Genomic DNA, 19,154 nt, shown 5'->3' on the forward strand with positions numbered 1-19,154 from the left:
ATTTGTTTTCATATTGTCATAGTTTGTGCGCAATGGAAATCCTATTTTGCTTGAGCTTTTGTGCCAATTCATTTATTTTAATCATATTTTGTTCAATTTGTCTGCTACATTAATACGTTTTGTTTTTAATTCTGCAAAATGCATTGTTTTCATCTTTGTGACACTGAGCAATATCAACCTTGTTTCTATTTCATCTCCTTTTCACAGACGCTGGTTTGTTCAAAGAAATTAAGACCACGATATCTCATTTCAGGGTCAGCATTTTATAAATTAAGACCAGATAGTGCCGTTTATGTAAGCCTTGTGAAAACAATCAGAAATAGGAAGGTCTACCTTTCATTGACTTTCACATGAAATGTTTGTGAAATTAGGTTTTGCTTTGTTCTTATCAATGCTTTAAGAAAAGAAAATGTAAATGCTTTGTCTGTGTCTTTTTTTTGTGCAAGGTGCTACATGAAAAATGTTTTAACGACGGCGTTTTCTTCAACGTTAGCTAACATTCCTGGCATTAAATGTTTCTTCGAGAATGCCCTGCGCAAATAAGTGGGATGCAGTGTAACTTCATCGCCTACAGGGGGAAGTGTTTTCTCACTTTTGACTAGCTTACATGATGAGACCAGTGGAGCTCCACGGTAAAATGCACTCCCGCGGTAAAATGCAGCCCCACTGTAGTAGACTATTGCAGACTTCAGCCTGAAGAGCCTAGCCTACTCATACTTCAAATAGGCTATTTTGCATATTTCTAAACTTAATTTACTGTAAGTTTCCAACTTCTGTTTCACTTCCTTGCCCTACTTCTATCAGCCTACCGGTAGTCATAACTAGTCTAAGCTACATTCATTATAATAGTAAATATGTTTAGTATTGTTATAGCAGACATTAGAAGATTACATAAATATAGATAGAAATACACTTGCGTTTACGGTTCTGACAGAAAATGGTTTAAAATTAGCTTAAGGCGAAGTCAGTTGCCGATGTATTCCGAACTGCGAGTGACGTTTTCCGAAGATGACGTTTGAGAAAGGGGGGGGTCTAGTGTGTGAACTAAGCGGAGGTGAAGAAGAGGAGGATGAAGCTGGGAGCTGAGGATGGGAGGAAGAGTGTAGTGAGAGAGACAGGCTGGCTATCAAGGGCTGTGTGTGCATGCCTGCAAGTGTGAATGCGTGAGTGAGAGAGGGATTCGGTGGGACTTGGTAATCGGACTGAAACAAAGACGCATTTTAGCCGACCTCAGAAACATTGTAACGGAAACTTTAAACTTTTACCCGCCAGATCCTCGCCACGGTGCCGGGTCCCGGCTTTGTTTCTCGGCGGGGGAGTACTGGAATAAATGCAGGGATAAAATAGCTCCAAATCGACATTTTTTCACGCAAGAGGGGAATCCCTGGGACCGTGTTTGTAAGGGGGAACGAGAGAATGGCGGCCAACATGTATCGAGTTGGAGGTAAAGAATCTATTACGTTATATTATTTAAGGAACTGTAAAGCATGGTTGTTTAGCTTGTTAGCAACCTCGCTAGCTCAACTTAACCGGTTATGGTCGTTAGCTATGAAGCTAACTTCGTCATACACGACATTATTTGTTTCCGCCTCCAGCCACAATGGCCGGCTAACTGGCATGCTAATGTTAACAAGCTAGTGTGCTAGCTGAGTAGCAACATGAGACGTAATTAACACGTCTGCTTTGACTTCGCTAGCTGGCTAGCCAACAAGAAAGCTAAGGCCACTGAAGGTAGCAAGCTGCTCTAGGGAATGATAAAGCTAGCTAATATTGTTTAGCACAACTAGCCTTGTGTATGTCGCTAATTCAGTGGAGAGACAGCTAACTATAACTGTTGTAGCCGGCCTGGTACCACTTTTGGCACTTTTGTGGGAAGTAACTTGCCACTGTGTTGCATCTGACTTGCATATTGTATTTTTGACCTTTAAATACAAAAGTCCAACGGCACGAACTTTTAAATTCTAAGTTTAATTCAACTTTCTCAGTCACCACCTAGCTAGCAGCCTGTGTTGTCAGTGATAAGTCCATGGTTTAAGTTAGGGATGAAGTTATTTTAAGTGATATGATATTACGTGAACTGTGATACACAAACGGATGTCTTGGAAATAGTGTGGTTCTAATTGACCTGTCAAATTTTGACAGTATATAAGTTAACTGTTACCCAGCGTCTTGGCTAAGAGTTTTTTGGGGGGTATTAACTAACTTAATGTGACATTAGATAGCTGCTCCATTGAATTTTGAAGACTACTGACTTGCAGTAGATATACATGGTGACATGGGGTATACGTTCTCTTTACTTTTTAGCGTTTACGATAGTGGACCGGTCAGACCAATTAATTAGTTGGCTAATGAAATTGCATCAAACGTATGTGTTTTATGCGTTGCATTAGTTGTAATATATTCGGTGATGTTGGTGGTGTAAACCTAGTAATCTTTGATGCAGGAAAAATAAGGTAGTTAGACGTTAATTTTGTCCTTATTGTTCTACGGCTACATTTCCCTTCTATTCCCATTCTACGGGCGTCATGTGTTGCAGGCGTTTGTCGTAGACTACATTTTTTTTTTTTTTACCTGAGTGCCAAGGCGGAGATTGCTGCTGGTTGGACCTGTTCACACAGGACAACATGTAGCAAATACATGCACTGTAACATTTTACTGTTACTCGACTCTGTGTCTATAACAACGCTGATCATCCTTGCGTCTGTGCCTATGTTATGGTCACTCGAAGCGCTGACTCTTATGGGTCCATTCGGTCTGATATATTCCGATTTTATTGTGAGACGCTAATGTCTTAAAATAGGTCACGGTAATACGACCGTAGACTGAAACATGCTCGCTAGCATGCCACCTCAAATGCATCAAGCGTCTTGCACAACTGTCAAAACAGCTGTGCTATTCAAGCCAGATAATATGACTTAATAAATGCCAGTCTGTAACGCTTGGACAAAAAGCTGCCGGTGTAAGATGATCAGAGCCTGTCACTGTGGGCATGTTGGTATCAGTACAGTAACTACATGGTCATTAGGCTCAGCGGCTTTTAAGAAGCCAAGGGTAATAGCAAGTCACGTTTCTAACAAGTTCAACTACAACCGAGACTAGTAGCTTTAAGGTTCACTTTATGGTGTGGGTCAGATGTTGTAACGACTTCGGTCCAGCTTTGGGCTGTAGGGAAGTTCGAAAAGTTTGATTTTAAGCTGAATAGATGCCCTTGCACTTCCTTTGGTTCTGTGACAGGATGTATTCCAGAATACTGCCAGAAAATACGCTTGCTGATATGTGACTGAGGTCTACAAAAACAGTTCAAATTTGTTGTGAATCCCTGTGGCTCGTTGCGTAAATTGCCCACACACATACATGCACACACTCACGCAAACACCCCAACTGCTCCGTCTATTCACCCTCCCCTCCCCGATCTTGGCCTTGTGTCGGTGCCTGTACCACGGCACTGCAGATGGTGTCTTCCGGCGTGTCGGCGAGGTCTGGCTGCGCTCCAGAGTCTTCGCCACTGTGCCGCTAAGCACCTCGGTTGACAAAGACTGTTAACCCGTTGAGCGCCGCTCTTTCGTGAACTTGGAATGTGTGCGCGCTTAAGGAAGCCCCCTCTCTTCAGTCTATTGTTCCATCACTTCGTTCCATCAGAGCCTCTCGAGGGGCAACCCTTGAATAATGAATGAGCCTGATGACTGTTTTAGACCTGATTCTGCATACAAAGGGTAGTCTTTGTGTATAATTACTTCATTATATACAATCAAAACCCGTTTTTTATCGGAATGAACGCCACACTCTTTAACATGGGCGTGTAGGCATTTGATTCAAGAATAGTATGAAGACATTGGAAATGAGCAACTGTTTCACACAAAACCTATTCAGACCAGACTAAAGTAATGGCTGTTGCACTTTCTCTTTGTCAGTTAACCTAGGTCACAAGATACAATGCAACATTTCCTTGTAAGAATGTTACTATATTTAGCAGAGCCATGGTCAGTTTTTCAGACCATGCTTGTCTCCTAAATGTCAAGGCACTTAGGCTGTTTATCAATTTGTCAATATGGGACCCCCCCCCCCCCCCCCACACACACACACAAACACACACACTCTCACAAGAATGCTCACTCACTCATATAGCCCACTCCCACCTTCCCACCTACATTGAAAGCTGTAATTTTTATGTTAATATGCTGTATTGGTGTCATGTGGGAATAGGAGTTGATATTGTTCATCCTTCAAAGTCGGTCTGTCATTCTACCCCCTTGCGACCTAGTCATGACAATTCTTTGCTGCTGCGTAGGTGGGAATAAAAACTACAAGATTCCTGTCTTCAAGTAGTGCAGTGGGGATGGGGGGCTATCCCCGTCCTTCACTATGTTGATATCGATGTAAGCTCTTGCACCATTAACGTTCCATTTTTTCTCTCAGGATTGTTTGTTGGCTATGTGGAGATATTTAGCATCATCTGCAAGTGGATGTGATCACTTTGAGCTCAAGACTCAAGTAGGGTTCCATTTGCATGAAATGATAGCTAGTAATCTAGCTTGCATTACAGTTTCTCAATGTAATGTATAGGAATAGGAAAGGACGTGTTAACACACCTTAAAATACAATCAGATTATTGCTAGGATAGATCATAGATCTGGATAGTGAACTGGCATGAAACCTAACTATGACCGTGCCATGAATTATTGCTTTATTTTAGTCGCTATACTACACATCTTTGCTGGCAATGCTGAGTGTGTCTCCTCTCATGGAAGTTTGTGGTCACTATTCCGCACTATTTGGCTGTGTCATGTGGGAAAGAACACTGAACTTTGCTGTGATTGACAGCTAAGTAGGATTCTCAATTCGTTAATCTCAGTTTGTTTTTAGTCTGGATTTCATATGTGAAAGAGGGTGAAGGTTGGTCTTTCTGACGTTTCACCAGCAACAGCATAACGTAACATGTCGGGGGAAAATGGTCTGCCGACTAGTTGTACTGACCTCTGCCTGAGAATGGGATAGACGTTTTCAGTGGTAGGTAGGTGAAGGAAGATCCTGCCGACGGCTGTCATGTATCTCATGACGTGAGCACATTGAGCGCTGTGGTGTTGATGCCGTGTCAGCCTGGCGGTCTCAGGAGTAGTCTTTGATGAAGGACTACGTGATTTACCCAGGGTAGTTTCTGGCCACTCATCTTTTCCTTGCTGGACACCTCACCTATTCTTTCCACAGTCTGCCATCCCTCTAGTTGGTGGTGTCTTTTACAGTTTTTTAATTTAAATGATGAATAGCAGCATTGTGGCAGTCAACTCTAAACTCTGTCGTTTGCCACCATGAAAATAATGAAGCTTGTTACTGGTAGGTGTTGGAAATCCCTTGTGGTCGAGGGCGCTCGAGACTCCTGCTTGGCATCTCTCAAAATGACTCGCTTCCAACGAGATGCAATCTCCTGTGCTGTGTTTTTTTTTCTGAGCCCACACATATATGTTTGCAAATGTTGTTGGTCAACTGTGGTGTAGCAGACTGTCTGTGTGGATGTGCGGTAGATGTGTGCATTTTCGGCTCAGCATCACAAAGTGGGTGTCCCCCCCCCCCCCCTCTTAAACTAGGTGTCAGTTCTGTTCTGGCGCTCTGTTCTGGTGCCTCCTCTCAGTGTTCTGGTGCCTCCTCTCAGTGTTGAGGTGAGGAGTGACAGCGGCCAGTGCCAAGATAAGCCTCCCCCGTCTGTCTTTCTGTCTGGCTGCCTTTCACTCGTTGTCTGTCTCTCTCAGAGTCTGACTGTGCCACCCAGATGGTTGGAAGTAGGTGCAGTCCAAGGCCAGCCACTTAAAGGTAAACCCCAGGCAAGTGGATCAGCTAGAGGGTCCATGATGCTGGTGGCCAGGCCGTTGTTCCCCTGGGCCTAGTTATTCATCCTCTATGTCTTGACGTTTACAGTTATTCCTTTTGGAAGCCCTCACGTCCTCAAAGTAGTCGACTGCGCAGCGAACGAGTAGTACATGATTTATTTCCGTTTGACTTTGTGTTGCCTAGGCACCCCTCGCGTTGCGCTGTGACATTGTCAGTTGGCGAAACTTGCTCTGGCCTCAATATTTCAACCAGAATCAGTCAGTCTATAGGAACAAGGTCAAAATCCAACGTGTGTGTTTGTGAGTCCAGTGTATTGCGCCATGTTGTTAAGAACATGGGTGTTAGTGCTTGGTCATGTCCTATCATATGTGGCTTTGGAAGTAGCTTCTGACCAGGTCTCTTCCAGAGACTCACCTCTGTTCTCGTGAATATTGTCCATTTAGACTGTGGGTGGCTGTGACCTTTGTATTTATTTATTTATTTATTTATTTATTTATTTATTTATTATCCCACATTGTTGAGAAATTACCACTTGTTCATTACTACCGAAGACTCACCATGTAATCGCAGGAAATAGAAAAGGATGAATTAAAAGTTGGCTGTTGCGGCACCTCATTCCAAACAACCGTGGGACAAACTGTTTTAAATGACTTTACTTTCACATACGGAGCGAGACCTTCCCAGTGCAGTCTAGTGGTTTTCACTGGCACTTCAGTAGCTGTGTTTATGGTTAGTGCCCACTGCAAGGAAGTGATAAGCTGAGCTGAGACACGTAAGAGACTAGTGTGCATCAGGGCCAGGTAATGTGAACCCCTGTCATGGGCGCCTCAAAATGATTTAAAAAAGGTTGGTAGCTTGATGTTTTTTCACCTGCGTTTCTGATAACCATCTTGCATTCTTCCTAGTTCGTGTGCTTGCTTTCTCTCTCTCTCTGTCGACCCTCCCTCACCCGTCCTCTCTCCACTCCGCTCTGTCCAGTTGTACTCGGCGTTATAGGAGGTTTATGACGACTACGTAATAGCATGGCGTCTCTCATGAAGTTGTTGGGGCTCTCTGGAAAGTCCAGCTAGAGAGGCCATGGATCTCTTCCGTTGTGGGGTCGGTGTGGTTGTCTGACTGGACTGGTCAAAGGCAGCTAGACAGAATGAGAGGGTCATCTGGGTTGTTTGTTGAATTTTTACTTAATCCCGTGGGGGTGGGGGTTGGGAGACGGCACTGGGGGGGGGGGGGGGGGGGGGGGGGGGGGGGGGGGGGGGGGTGCACAACCGCGAATGTCGTGGAGAGGGGAGTGCTCAAAGCTCCAGAACCCAGTGGTAGTCTCTTCTCTCGCTGATGTCGCTGTGCAGCTGTATTAATAGCTGAGCCACTGAGCTCTCGCTGCAGTGGTGGCCTCTGGACATTAGACACAGGTTTGATTGATGCTCGCTTTGGTGTACACATGGTTATGCTCCACAGGCTGTGGCACGCTACGTGCACGCACACACACACACACACACACACACACACACACCAGAAGTACATTACACGTGCACACACCTACATACCAAAATTACTTTGCACGTGCACACACATGCATACCAAAAGTACATTGCACACACACACACACACACACACACTCAGTAGTACACATGACAAGATGGCGTTGTAAATGTCTGCATCTGTACAGAGATCCTTAGCACAGGCATGATGGGACAGTCTTTCACCGTGAGCACAGGGATTCTCTTGCCTGCAGTGGTTTGACACAGCAGAGGGGAAGTGCATAAGCACACCTCTGACATGAGACCAGTCAAAGCAGTTGGGTTCTTTTTCAGAGTACTCTGTGTATGTGTCTGCGTGCGCAAATGTAGGCGATAATGAGCGTGTTCCAGTGCCCTCGTAACATTTCGAGATGTTGTCCTAATAAAATGACTGTGGCTGGCGAAAGCAAAACTGCCGTCAGCATCTGTGTGTGTATGTGTGTGTGGGCGCGTGCATGCAGCGTTGAGCAGGAGCTCCTGCAGGTTGCTCGCCATGCTACTCTGCGTGTTGCATCACTGGTGCTGAGTCTAAACGGCTGGCTAGAGAGAGTGTGTGTGTGTGTCACACACCCAACCTTGCTCTGACCCCTGCAAATGCAGAGATGGTCTCAAACTGTTTCCAATGGAGTCTTGACCGTATAAGTTGGTCAGAAGTTAATAGACCATGAATAGGATGCCTGTGTGTAATGTCTTTTGTTATGTCTCTGGTCTTATTTGTTTGTGTTTTTTTTTTAAAAATTTTTTTAGATTTTTGCATTTTATTTTTCTGGGTACTCCTTGGGTCCATGGAGAGAACATGACGTGTGTTGATTACTATGCCATGAATGTTCTCCTAACTTCTCTTTCTTTCTCTCTCTCTCTCTCGCTCTCGTCACTCACAGATTATGTGTACTTTGAGAACTCTTCCAGCAACCCATACCTGATCCGCAGGATAGAGGAGTTGAACAAGGTAAGTGAAGAGAACCCCCCCCCCCCTTTTTTTTTATTTTTCATTTAGTCACCCACTCATTCAGTCGGTTCATTCCAACCCAAATCTGTTGCACCCTTCTCCATCCTTGTGCAGCAACAACTTGCAGACGGTGACAAGACCCTCAGTGCCAAACTCTTAAAACTCTTATGTAATGCCGTGTATGACACAGGACTGTTTGCCTGTGCAAAGATTAAGTCCATTTATGTAACGCGCTGCAATTCAAGGGAATTGAAGGACTGGTGGAGAGGGCCCCATGACGGCTTCACAGCGCTGAATAATTGAGTGAGAGATGATTTTTCTGAATAGAGTGAGCGGGAAAATGTGCGTGTGTGTGTCACATAAACGGGTCCACTCGGATTTGGCCTGGTTCAACCCCCAACGGGGGCTGGGTGATATGGCACAAAAAACAACAACTTATATCTCGATATGCTGAGGATAAATGGCGATATACGATATAATACGGGATAATGGAAAACATAACGAGGTATAATGCTTAACTATCAGTTTTTATTTACAATATCAAAAAAACTAATGAACACATCATACTGTCCTGAATCTAAATAGGTGCATTAAACATCGCATAACTAAAGTGCTCAAACTAAAAAACCTTTCTAAGACAATTTTAAGTGTACACAGCATACTAGGGCTGTCAAAATTGCTCAAAAATGACGTTCGAATATTCGCTTTAAAAAAAACACATATATTCGAACATATTCGAATTTCTGGTTGCGCATTAGGCACGTCAATAACAGGACAAATTAATACAACGAGACATAACTACTTGTATAGGTAATTTATTTAAGTTTAAACATATTTAACAACATATTACCTACACAAAAATAAGTGAATGAACTAATGGCCAAGACCGCAGAGCTTGCACACACTCGCACACACGCACTCCTTTCTTTCTCCCTCTCTCTGCCTCTCCCGTACCGTTGTGCTCTCTGCGCATAGCGGTTTAAATGAACGACAACAAGGGATACGGTACCTCCGTTCCAGTGCTTCACAGAACTCCCTGAAGCCTATCCCATCCACCACACTGATCGGCCTCATGTCCTTGCATATGAACAAAATCATTTTTTGCGTGCAGGCCTCCTGTCGTGCCGCAGGCAACGAACTTGTGACGGACGGCGCAAAATATGTATCCAGACGTGGCTGTTTCGCTGAAGTTCCACATATTATGCCATATTCACTTGGATGCACATTTTGGAGATGTAGCCTCAAGTTGCTAGTTGTTGAATGGTAAGCTAACGCTAGCTTACATAGCTTACACAATACTTTATCTGTAGGCTCAACAAGTTTACAATCAACTGCCCAAAATCCGAAATATTTCCAGACATCACTCTTTAGATTTTTGGGGGTTACAATCACTTTCTCTGCTGCGGTCAAGCAGGGTTCTGCACTTTCTGCCATCTTCCACCAAGTCAACTGTCAGCAGTGAGGCAACTTGTTGAGCCTACAGCTAAAGTAGTGTGTAAGCTAGAGTTAGGTTACCATTCAACAACTAGCAACTTGAGGCTACATCTCCAAAATGTGGAGGTCACGCTGGATTCTGCACTTTCTGCATCTCGCAAGTCAACTGTCAGCAGTGACTCTGTGCCAGACAGTGAGACTCCTGTGACCTGTCCCTGATCTCAGGCGCGCGCCCACCCGCAAAGCAGACAGTGCTGCCGCTGTTTTAAAAAAAAAAAAAATTTACATTCGAATATTAATTTTCACATTCGAAATTCTATTTTTAACAACTATTCGAATATATATTCGAATTTAGAATATTCGTTGACAGCCCTACAGAATACGCCATAAAACTGTAGGGTAAAGTATAAAAGTATGTTTAGTCAATGGCAGAGGAAGGTGTTTGACATTGGGGGGGAAAGTTGAGAATAGTGTTTTATTAATTTGTTTATTTATTTATTGACTTAGCAGCCCTGAAAGATATGATCACTTTGACATATAACCAGTGGCATTAACAGGATATTATCTTTGGATGGTCATTTGGATTTGTAGGGTGAGCAACTGTTGCTAGCTAGATCGTTTAAAAGCTACAGCCTACCGTAATTTCCGGACTATAAGCCGCTACTTTTTTCCCACGCTTTGAACCTCGCGGCTTAAACAATGACGCGGCTAATTTATGGATTATGATACCTGTGACTGTATACGGTGGCTTTGTGTTTACGGTGGCTTTGTGGAGCTAGGATGCTAGCATGGATGCAGCCGCATGGATGCTTAGCTCCACGCGATTTCTCAGTATCTCTCAATAACTTAACTAATGTCAAAATAACCACAGTCTACCGGCGTAGACAGAACACAACTCAAAACACTTTAGAAAATTTAAAGAAAGTTTACAACAATACAAATCCAGTCTTCAAGTTCTTTAGCTCACTGGTTTCAAACTAGCGTCTTTCTTCTATCTCGCTGTCTTCAATCTAACGTTCCTGCTTCTGATTGACTCTTGCAACTGTGCTCTCTTAAAGCAACAGTGCACTTATCGTAACTGGCAAAACTAATAATATGCATCACTATTGTATTACTTTTGATATTCATTTTAGCCTGTGTAAAGTTAATTTGTTTCAATGTACCGGTAGGCACCTGCAGCTAATAGACATGTGCGGCTTATTTATGTTAAAAATATATATTTTTTTTAAATTCAGTTGGTGAGGCTTATATTCAGGTGCGCTCAATAGTCCGGAAATTACGGTAGTCTAATTCTGGCATAGGCTCACCTACCAGCCTACATCTGAACACGATTATGAGCACAATTGCAGTACGAGACAATCATATCTCATAAATTGTTTATTTTTCATCAGCAAACCTGGGTTTGGACGCATAGTCCTGCAACAGCTAACTGAATTAATTAAATGTATAATTTAATTGAATTACTCATCCTTTTACAGTTTTCAAACATGTATTTATATCAAACAATCCCAGAGAGGGTTTTAGCCACGGATGCTCCTGCCTCATAGCAATAGAACATTTTGATTGGCTGGTCACCATGATGTGTCTGACAATCACGGATAAACAAACAAAACGTGATTGGATGAAGGATATATCCCGCCCCCCATTTCCCATGCCCCTGGTGGTTACAGAGGTTTGTGCGAGAGAGAGGGAGAGAGCGGCATCGTTCTTCCCTATTAAAAATGCGGTTTTAAACACACGCAGGTGGCCTATATAACCCATACTCGATATGGTCATTTCTTAAGTCTTGTATAAAATCGCATCGAATATAGTACCGATATAGTTCGATATACCGCCCAGCCCTACCACCACCCATCCCAGCCACACACACATACAGCAAATACAGACAAAGCCTATACCGTTTCATTTCTGCTGGTGTGTGTGCGTACGTGTGTGTGTGTGTGTGTGTGTGTGTGTGTGTGTACACGTGTGTACGGGAGACACCGAATGACTGAATGCTGTAATCTGTAACTGGTATCGGGCGGCTATCGATGGACTAGCGGGAGCTCCCAGGAGCCAGTCGTTCTGCAGTGGCTGCACATCTTCCAAGCCCAGCCTTCCATAATTACTGCCTTCCACAGGAGCCGTTGGGCTTGTGTTTGGTGTGGATCTCCGCCTGTGTCAGTGTGATAAAACTGTTGAGCTGTACATGGAGAACTGAGCTGTGACTTAATGTTGTTGTTGTCGTCCAAACGCTCATTTCATTCTGATAAAATCAATGAAGTATGTGGTCCTCATAGTAGTATAGGAGTACAAAGTACAGTATGGAGACTGGCAATGGGGAAATGTGTGAATGTAACAGCAATCCAGAGGAATTTGCAATTTTATGTGTTGTGCCAGTGTTTTGTAGAACTGGCTTTGATTGACAGGCTCACGTGACCTTTTCCCCTCCCCTCCCCTCCCCTCCCCACAGACGGCCAATGGGAACGTAGAAGCCAAGGTGGTTTGCCTGTTCCGGAGGAGGGACATCTCAGGCAATCTGAACACCCTGGCCGACAGCAATGCCCGTGAGTAGCGCTCTTCTCTTCCTCCTGCTCTCCTCATTTTTCCTCCTCCTCTTTGCTCTATCCATCACCGTGATCTCGACACAACACCTCCTCTTTTGGATGAGGGGGGTTTGACCCCAAATACTTACCATACACGGAGAGTGCGGCCATGTTTCCCAATGTGCATCATTTTTTGCGTAATTCATGAACCAGAAGTGAAGTCGAACGCCTCTCTGCATACATACATACATGGGAGCGCTTGTAGGTTTTTCAGGGCTGTCTGTATCTCTGTTCTGCCCTGGGTCAGATCTCATGCTTTCCCCAGTGTGGTTGTACGGCCAAACCTTTGCACACAGGTGTATGTGGGGCACATCCATCTGTCCACCGCCTCGCCAGACCTGTGCGACCCACTGCCCCAGCGTAGGTGCTCTGTGCCATGTGATCGTTGGGAAAATGCCATGAAAGGGGGCTGACTGTGGAGGAGGAGGAGACCCGGTGCAGTGGACTGCGGCTGGATGCAGCCGCAGCAGCAGCTGGTGGAGGCAGTATGGTTGAGCGGTGTGTGTGGTTGTCCTGTGGCTCAGCCAGAGCTGTTAGAGTGTGTGCCGGGGCCACGAGTCCCCCACCCCCCAACCCCCCCACATGCTGCCTTGGCCTGCACAACAGACACGGCTCTGGCCCACCAGCATCTGTGGGGAGAGTCTGAGGCTCTGTGTTGTCTCATTGTGGCCAGATTGTAATGGGATCCTGTAGTGTACTCAGTGTATACACACACACATATGCACACACGCAGGCGGTAGAGCTGGAGACACAAATATTTGTTATGGTTGACTGTGAGCAGGAGCAGGAACACTGACCCGGCATCCTCTGTGTGTGTGTGTGTTTGTGTTTGTTTGTGTGTGGGTGTGTTTGGCGGTAGATGGCTGCTGTCCTCCAGATCGAATTGTTTATGACCCCTTTGCACGTTTGGTTTAGATGCCAACAACACACTCAAAGGTCATCAATACGAGCCCATCTTTTTTCAGCACTGTCACAGTGTCCTCCTGCAGCTGGGAGCTGTGTGTGTTTATAGGGGAGACCTTCTGTAAAGCATTAGGCCTTGGTTGACTGATCCTGTCAGTGTATGGAGATGGGTAGGAAGCCCTCCAATTCATGCAAAACGTTAGGGCTCAGTGCTTCTGTGTGGTGGAAAGAGGTGTAGAGGTGGGGAGCTGAGCCTTTGGACAGTCGGTGAGTAAGATGCGTTGGAGTCGGATTGACACGGATGGAATTAGAACTTGTAGATTGCATGCTGTCATTTGTTCAGATTTCATGATGGAATTTATTACAAATTTTAGACATCAGTGAGAAGCACTCCACTGTAAGGCAGTAGACTCCCCTCTGGTATATCGCTGTGGCGGACTAGGGCAAGAAGTCAAATGGTACATAAACTCCAGAAACCCTTAGTGAAAATGAAATCTTTTAATCTTTGTTAAAATGTAACAAATCATTTTGTATCAGTAGTTGAAGGACAACAGGTCATAAATTGTAGCGTAAATTTGTTACTCTTAGTCAAGTATACAATTGAAGAGGCTGCCCTTGGAATTGTCCGCGTTAAACACAGGGACCATAGGGAGCTAGTGACCGCTGAATACAGTTCAGTTATGGCTGACTACTGAAACCAATGAACCAGAACAGGCACAGCTAAATATAACCGTTAGTGGTTATTGTAAAGTAGGCTACACACTGTACCCAGACCTGAGTGCAGTAGAGTAGGTTACACTGACTATGCCCTCACTATGCCCTCACACTGTACCCAGACCTGAGTGCAGTAGGTTACACTGACTATGCCCTCACTATGCCCTCACACTCACTATGTCGTAATAAGTGCTCCAACGAGGACAGAGAGTCTGCTGAGACACGAGATATGAGCGTTCACCTCAGGAGACCTTACCAAACGCCAGTTTCAGATTCGTCTCGTTTCCAGCCCATGTTCCTCTGACATAAGACCGACCCGCATCGCATACCCCCACCCACCCACCTACGGTGCACCAGAACTGCTGAACTGCATTTTTCTCCAGGTCACGGCCGTTCTCACCAGAAACCCGGGTCAGCCTTTAATCGCACATTAATCCAGCAGATATGTAACACCCGTCCGGTGACCAGCTAGCCTGAAGTAGTCACGCCAGGAAGCTTAGAAAATAAACATGAGTTTACAGCAGAATGTAATAAGTAGGGATGCACGATATTAAATTTTAGCCGATATCCGATATGCCGATATTTACAAGCTCATTTTGGCCGATTGCCGATACCGATATATACACCTCTGCTTTTTAATTATTGAAAAGTCTCTCTTGTACTAGAATTAATCTGTTATTATGATAGGGTATTGTTGTAGATACAGGACATTTAAAAACTTGATTTGTATCATTTTAGAAATAGACATTCACTCATGAAACTATTGAAATGATTTCAAATATTGCAGATTTATTTATATTTTCACGTCACAATTTTCATACTTGAACAGTACCAACTTGAACAACTACACTCTGGAAATGCAACTTGGCTAACTTGGAAAGCTAACGTTGGTTAACTGAATTACAGTTTAATAACATCCCTTCTAGGATTTCTAGACTAATCTATGTAAGGTTATTGCCAAGTTAGCTATATAAATTCCATATATGCAAAAGTAAGCCATGTACAGATAGCGTGGGCTCGTGACATAACGTTTCACATCCCTTCAAATGAGATCATCAACTTCGCTGGTGTCACGTAGCATGCAAGCTAACTAGCTAGTGTTGTCTAGCTAACTAGCAACTTATTAACTTCTATTAGCGCGCGACAGGTAATGTTGCAAAGCGTTGCACGCGGGTGGTCTGCATCTATGCATGTAACCTACGTTACGGCCAAGCTGTCGTCTCCTCTTCCATCTCCTGAAAAGTTTCCTGACAAATAGTATGTCAACATCCTCTGATACTGTGAAGTACTGCCACACAGCCGACGTGTTGAATTACGTTGTTGGCACTCATAGTAACCAAAACATTTGCTTCGCGTGCGCATAATTTGAACGTCACTTTATCGGCCAGGTACATCGGCAGAAATTTTCATATCTGCAGATGCCGATAATTAAGTTTTGAAGCTTTTATCTGCAGATACCGATGTCGTGCCGATATTATCGTGCATCCCTAGTAATAAGATGTTGATGTTATGAAGCGGCACAATATCCATTCAGTCGACTTCAGTTGGTGTGAACTGGCTACTCGCACCGCTTTGCTGTCAGAGGAATTACTCACTAGTCCCTCCGATGGCACAGACGCGGCTCAAAGATCAGCAGAACAAGCAGATCCACCGTCACTGTCACAACCGAGTCTGGTTATGTCACCTCATGTTAGTGTTTGTTTGGCATTTGTCAGGTACCAAACCTGCAGGGTAATTGTTGTTTATAATAGTTGTAATAGTGGTAATACTTGTTGTTGTTGTTGTTGTTGTTATGGTTATGTAAGTAAATATGTAGCATGTATCCATCAACATTAGTAGGTGTTCTGCCCGCATTGCTCCTATCTGGCAGTGGCACTGTGTGGGTTAGCCTACAGTAGGAGTGGGGTCCAGCAGTGTACAGTGGAGTACACAAAGGACACAGTGTGTGAAGGGCAGACCATGTAGACCGTAGTAGAGATCCCTCTCTGTTTCAGTAATTAAAGGCAGACTTCACTACAGCGAGCGCAGGCAGAAGCCCCAGCTGACGCATGACCTCCAGTAGTGGGGTACAGACAGCTGACTGCAGGGGCCCTGAACCCATTACCCCCGAATGTGTGTGTGTGTGTATATTTGATTGAGACTATAGCACCCCCCCCCCCCCCCCCTTTTTTTAAACAGTGGCTGTCTGAGCTCTTCAAAATGGATGCATTCTTAAGCTTCGACCCCCCCCCCCCCCAGACCCCCCTCCTCCTGGTGACCTTTAGCTGACACGTCCCTGTCAACAGCTGGAATCCCTCGTCATGTGGAGGTGGTGGCTGTGCACATGGCAGGCCTGGGGCTGCCGAGGCACTGAGATTGGGCACATGCCATTCTAAAGGCTATCTCCAGGGCACTATAAAATCCCTTTTATTTTTTTGCCAAATTCCATTTTATTTTGGGCAATATTTTGTGTTTTCCAATTTAGCTTTTCTAAATTCGGTTTCATCAATTTCGCTATCATTACATCATATGTCCAATCAAAAAAATGTACCTAGGCGTACCTGTACAAAGACTACTGTGCTTTTACATATATAGTTTTATCTGTCTAGGTGATTGACCAATGTTATAAGAGGGTAGGGAGTGTAGGGTAGGAATAATCCCCAAGACTACAAATGCAGTTCAACATTTCCTATAACGCTATCGAATGAGTTTCTCTCTTATCGTTCTAGTCGAATATGTCAAATTCTGCGCAATTCCTGTTTTACTTTCACGATTTCCGCATTGAGGAAAACATAAGGCCTTGTATCTCCTATATCTTAATAGATTTAGCATTCGTCTCGTTGTGAATCTATGCTTTGAACTAACCTGAGGTTTGACTTTGAATTTTATACATTTCCTGGAATGAAAGAGGGGAGAAGTGTCTGCTGGTCTGTCCAAGCCTTTGCAGTACAACAGAGGGTCTGACCTATGAAATACAGAAAAGAAAATGCTCAGCATGAAACAGCTGAGTATGTTCAGAATTAAAATGAACTTCATTCATCTTCCAGGAATATCATTGGGCAGCCTCTGACAGAGTAACCATTTCCTAGTCAAATCTAACTTTGTTGGGACGTTTCCTGAAAGGCCGTCTGAAGGTGCTTGTTTGTGAGGGTGTGTTCGGAGCCTTGCACTGTCCCATGCTTGGACGGCTTCCCTACGGGTTCATCTGCGGCTGCTTATTAGCGCTCCTTTGTGCGCAGCCGGCTGCCTCGTGCCCGTCTATCTGCCCCTGCACCCGCGCGTTTGCCCCTGCCAGCTGCCGGGACTCCCTGTGTGTGTGTGTGTGTGTGTGTGTGTGTGTGTGTGTGTGTGTGTGTGTGTGTGTGTGTGTGTGTGTGTGTGTGTGTGTGTGTGTGTGTGTGTGTGTGTGTGTGTGTGTGTGTGTAGGCCGCTCTCCCTCCCCTTCTCTAGCATGAGTCGTCGAGCTGGCACTGTCCTGTTACACAACCACCTGGGCTCCCCTCCCGCTTGCTCTCCGCCACACACACACACACTCTCCCTTCTACCCCTCCCTCTCTTAATTTGGGAATCCATGCTTTCTGCCCCCCCTTCCCCCTCTCTCCTCCTCCTCTTTCCTTCCTCCTCCTCTCCTCCTCTTCCTCCTCTCCTTCCCTCTCTCTCCTCTTCCTTTGCTGGTGCCGTGTTTGAGCCCCCAGCACGCCACCAAGAACAAAAGGCCCTTCATGTGGCCCACGGCACGTAAAGGGTTAACGCAGACTCGCCTGTGCCTTTTGTTAAGGAGGAAAGTGTGACCTCTCTGCGTGTGTGTGTGTTCGCGCACGCACACGCATATGCACCAGTAAACATGCAAGTCTAAAGCAGCTATCTATCGCATATGTGCTCTTGAGTCCATGTATCCCTTTTCCATTCTGTTTTTAAAGAGTGTGTGTGTGTTTTGGGGGGTGGTGGTATGTGTGTGTGTGTGTGAGGGGGGGGGGTTGATTTGTTACTCAGTGGGGGGATGGGCGCCTCAGGTTTGGTGTACAGGGTTTCCCAGTAAGTCGGGCAGGGACTCGCCGGCCACGGGGAGAGAGGGAGGAGGAGGGAGGGAGGGAGGGTGGGGGGGTGGAGGGGTTAACAGAAAGGGGTGTGGCCTGAGGTCCCTACACACACACACACACACACTCACTCACAGGGTTTCCTGTGGCTGTGTGCAGGGGCGGAGTCCTGGGAGATGAGGAGAGATAGTCTTCTGGCCCAGTGGTCTAACTGTGCTGCGTGCTTGCATTCTTACACACAAACACACACACACACACACAAACACACAGCATTTATCTTCTCCCTCCATGTTGCGGCGCTTATGCAGCACACCATACCACTGCTGTTTTAATGTATACTGTACATGTGCAAAGTGGGAGCAGGTCATGGTGCCACTCTTTCAGAGGCCCATGCTGTGCTCATGCTCTACTACGCTGTGTACTAGGCCCTTAAGCTTTTGGGTGGACCTTCACTTTATGATGAGTATGGGGGGCAGCCGTGGCCTAGAGGTTAGCGACGCAAACTTTTGGACCGAAAGGTCGCCGGTGCAATCCCCTGGACCGGCAGGAAAAATGGGGGCCGGTGAGGGGGAGCAGCCCTTTCCTCTCCCTCCACATCCACGGCAGAAGTGCCCTTCAGCAAGGCACTGAACCTGCTCCCCGGGCGCTGGGGTTGACGTGTTGGCTCACCTGTCCGGGTGTGTGTGTGTGCTCAATACTCTGGGTGCTTTTTGCTTACTGCTTCTAGTAGGTGTGTGTGTGTGTGTGTGTGTGTGTGTGTGTGTGTGTGTGTGTGTGTTCACTGCCAAAGCATTGGTTAAATGCAGTCTCCCCCCCCCCCATGGGGTTAATTCAAAGTATCTAAATGAAATTAAAAAAAAACTGGAAAACCCATGAGCATCTTCACTCATTACGCTGTTTTTTGTTAGATTGTACACTTATTTTTGGAATTTGTGTTAGAAGGTGTTACAAAAATGTATTAATGAACTAAAATGTTGGTACAAAACATGCTTCATAATCCTAAGTAGTATTTTAAAAAGTATGTGTGTACTAGGACTTCCATAGGTATTTTTTCACAACCTCGATTGTCAGTTGTGGACAGATTTCTCAACGATGGCTCTAACATCGGGCCTGTCATATAATAGGCTACTTCAAGAATGCGGCGAAAAAAAATGAATGTTAAAAATAATGTTAACATTTTTAAAAATAAATGCAAGCAAATCTGACTAATTAC

The 19,154-nt window shown here is 45.1% G+C and overlaps 2 protein-coding genes across 4 annotated transcripts in view; both read left to right on the forward strand.

Moving 5' to 3' along the window:
• Nucleotides 1-416, forward strand: part of eml3 (EMAP like 3) — a 40,696-nt gene extending 40,280 nt beyond the window's left edge. For both annotated transcript variants that reach the window (XM_031584886.2, XM_031584887.2), the window contains one exon: nucleotides 1-416. This exon is cut by the window's left edge and continues 1,272 nt beyond it. The gene's annotated coding sequence lies outside the window, so the exon portion shown is untranslated.
• A 693-nt stretch (nucleotides 417-1,109) lies between these two features.
• Nucleotides 1,110-19,154, forward strand: part of mta2 (metastasis associated 1 family, member 2) — a 30,083-nt gene continuing 12,038 nt past the window's right edge. For both annotated transcript variants that reach the window (XM_031584888.2, XM_031584889.2), the window contains exons 1-3: nucleotides 1,110-1,444; nucleotides 8,222-8,289; nucleotides 12,176-12,269. In XM_031584888.2, coding sequence (XP_031440748.1) covers nucleotides 1,417-1,444; nucleotides 8,222-8,289; nucleotides 12,176-12,269 — 190 coding nt within the window. In that variant the 5' untranslated portion in view covers nucleotides 1,110-1,416. The remainder of the gene's footprint in view (nucleotides 1,445-8,221; nucleotides 8,290-12,175; nucleotides 12,270-19,154) is intronic.

This window comes from Clupea harengus, chromosome 18 (assembly GCF_900700415.2).
Source record: "Clupea harengus chromosome 18, Ch_v2.0.2, whole genome shotgun sequence".
NCBI lineage: Eukaryota > Metazoa > Chordata > Actinopteri > Clupeiformes > Clupeidae > Clupea > Clupea harengus.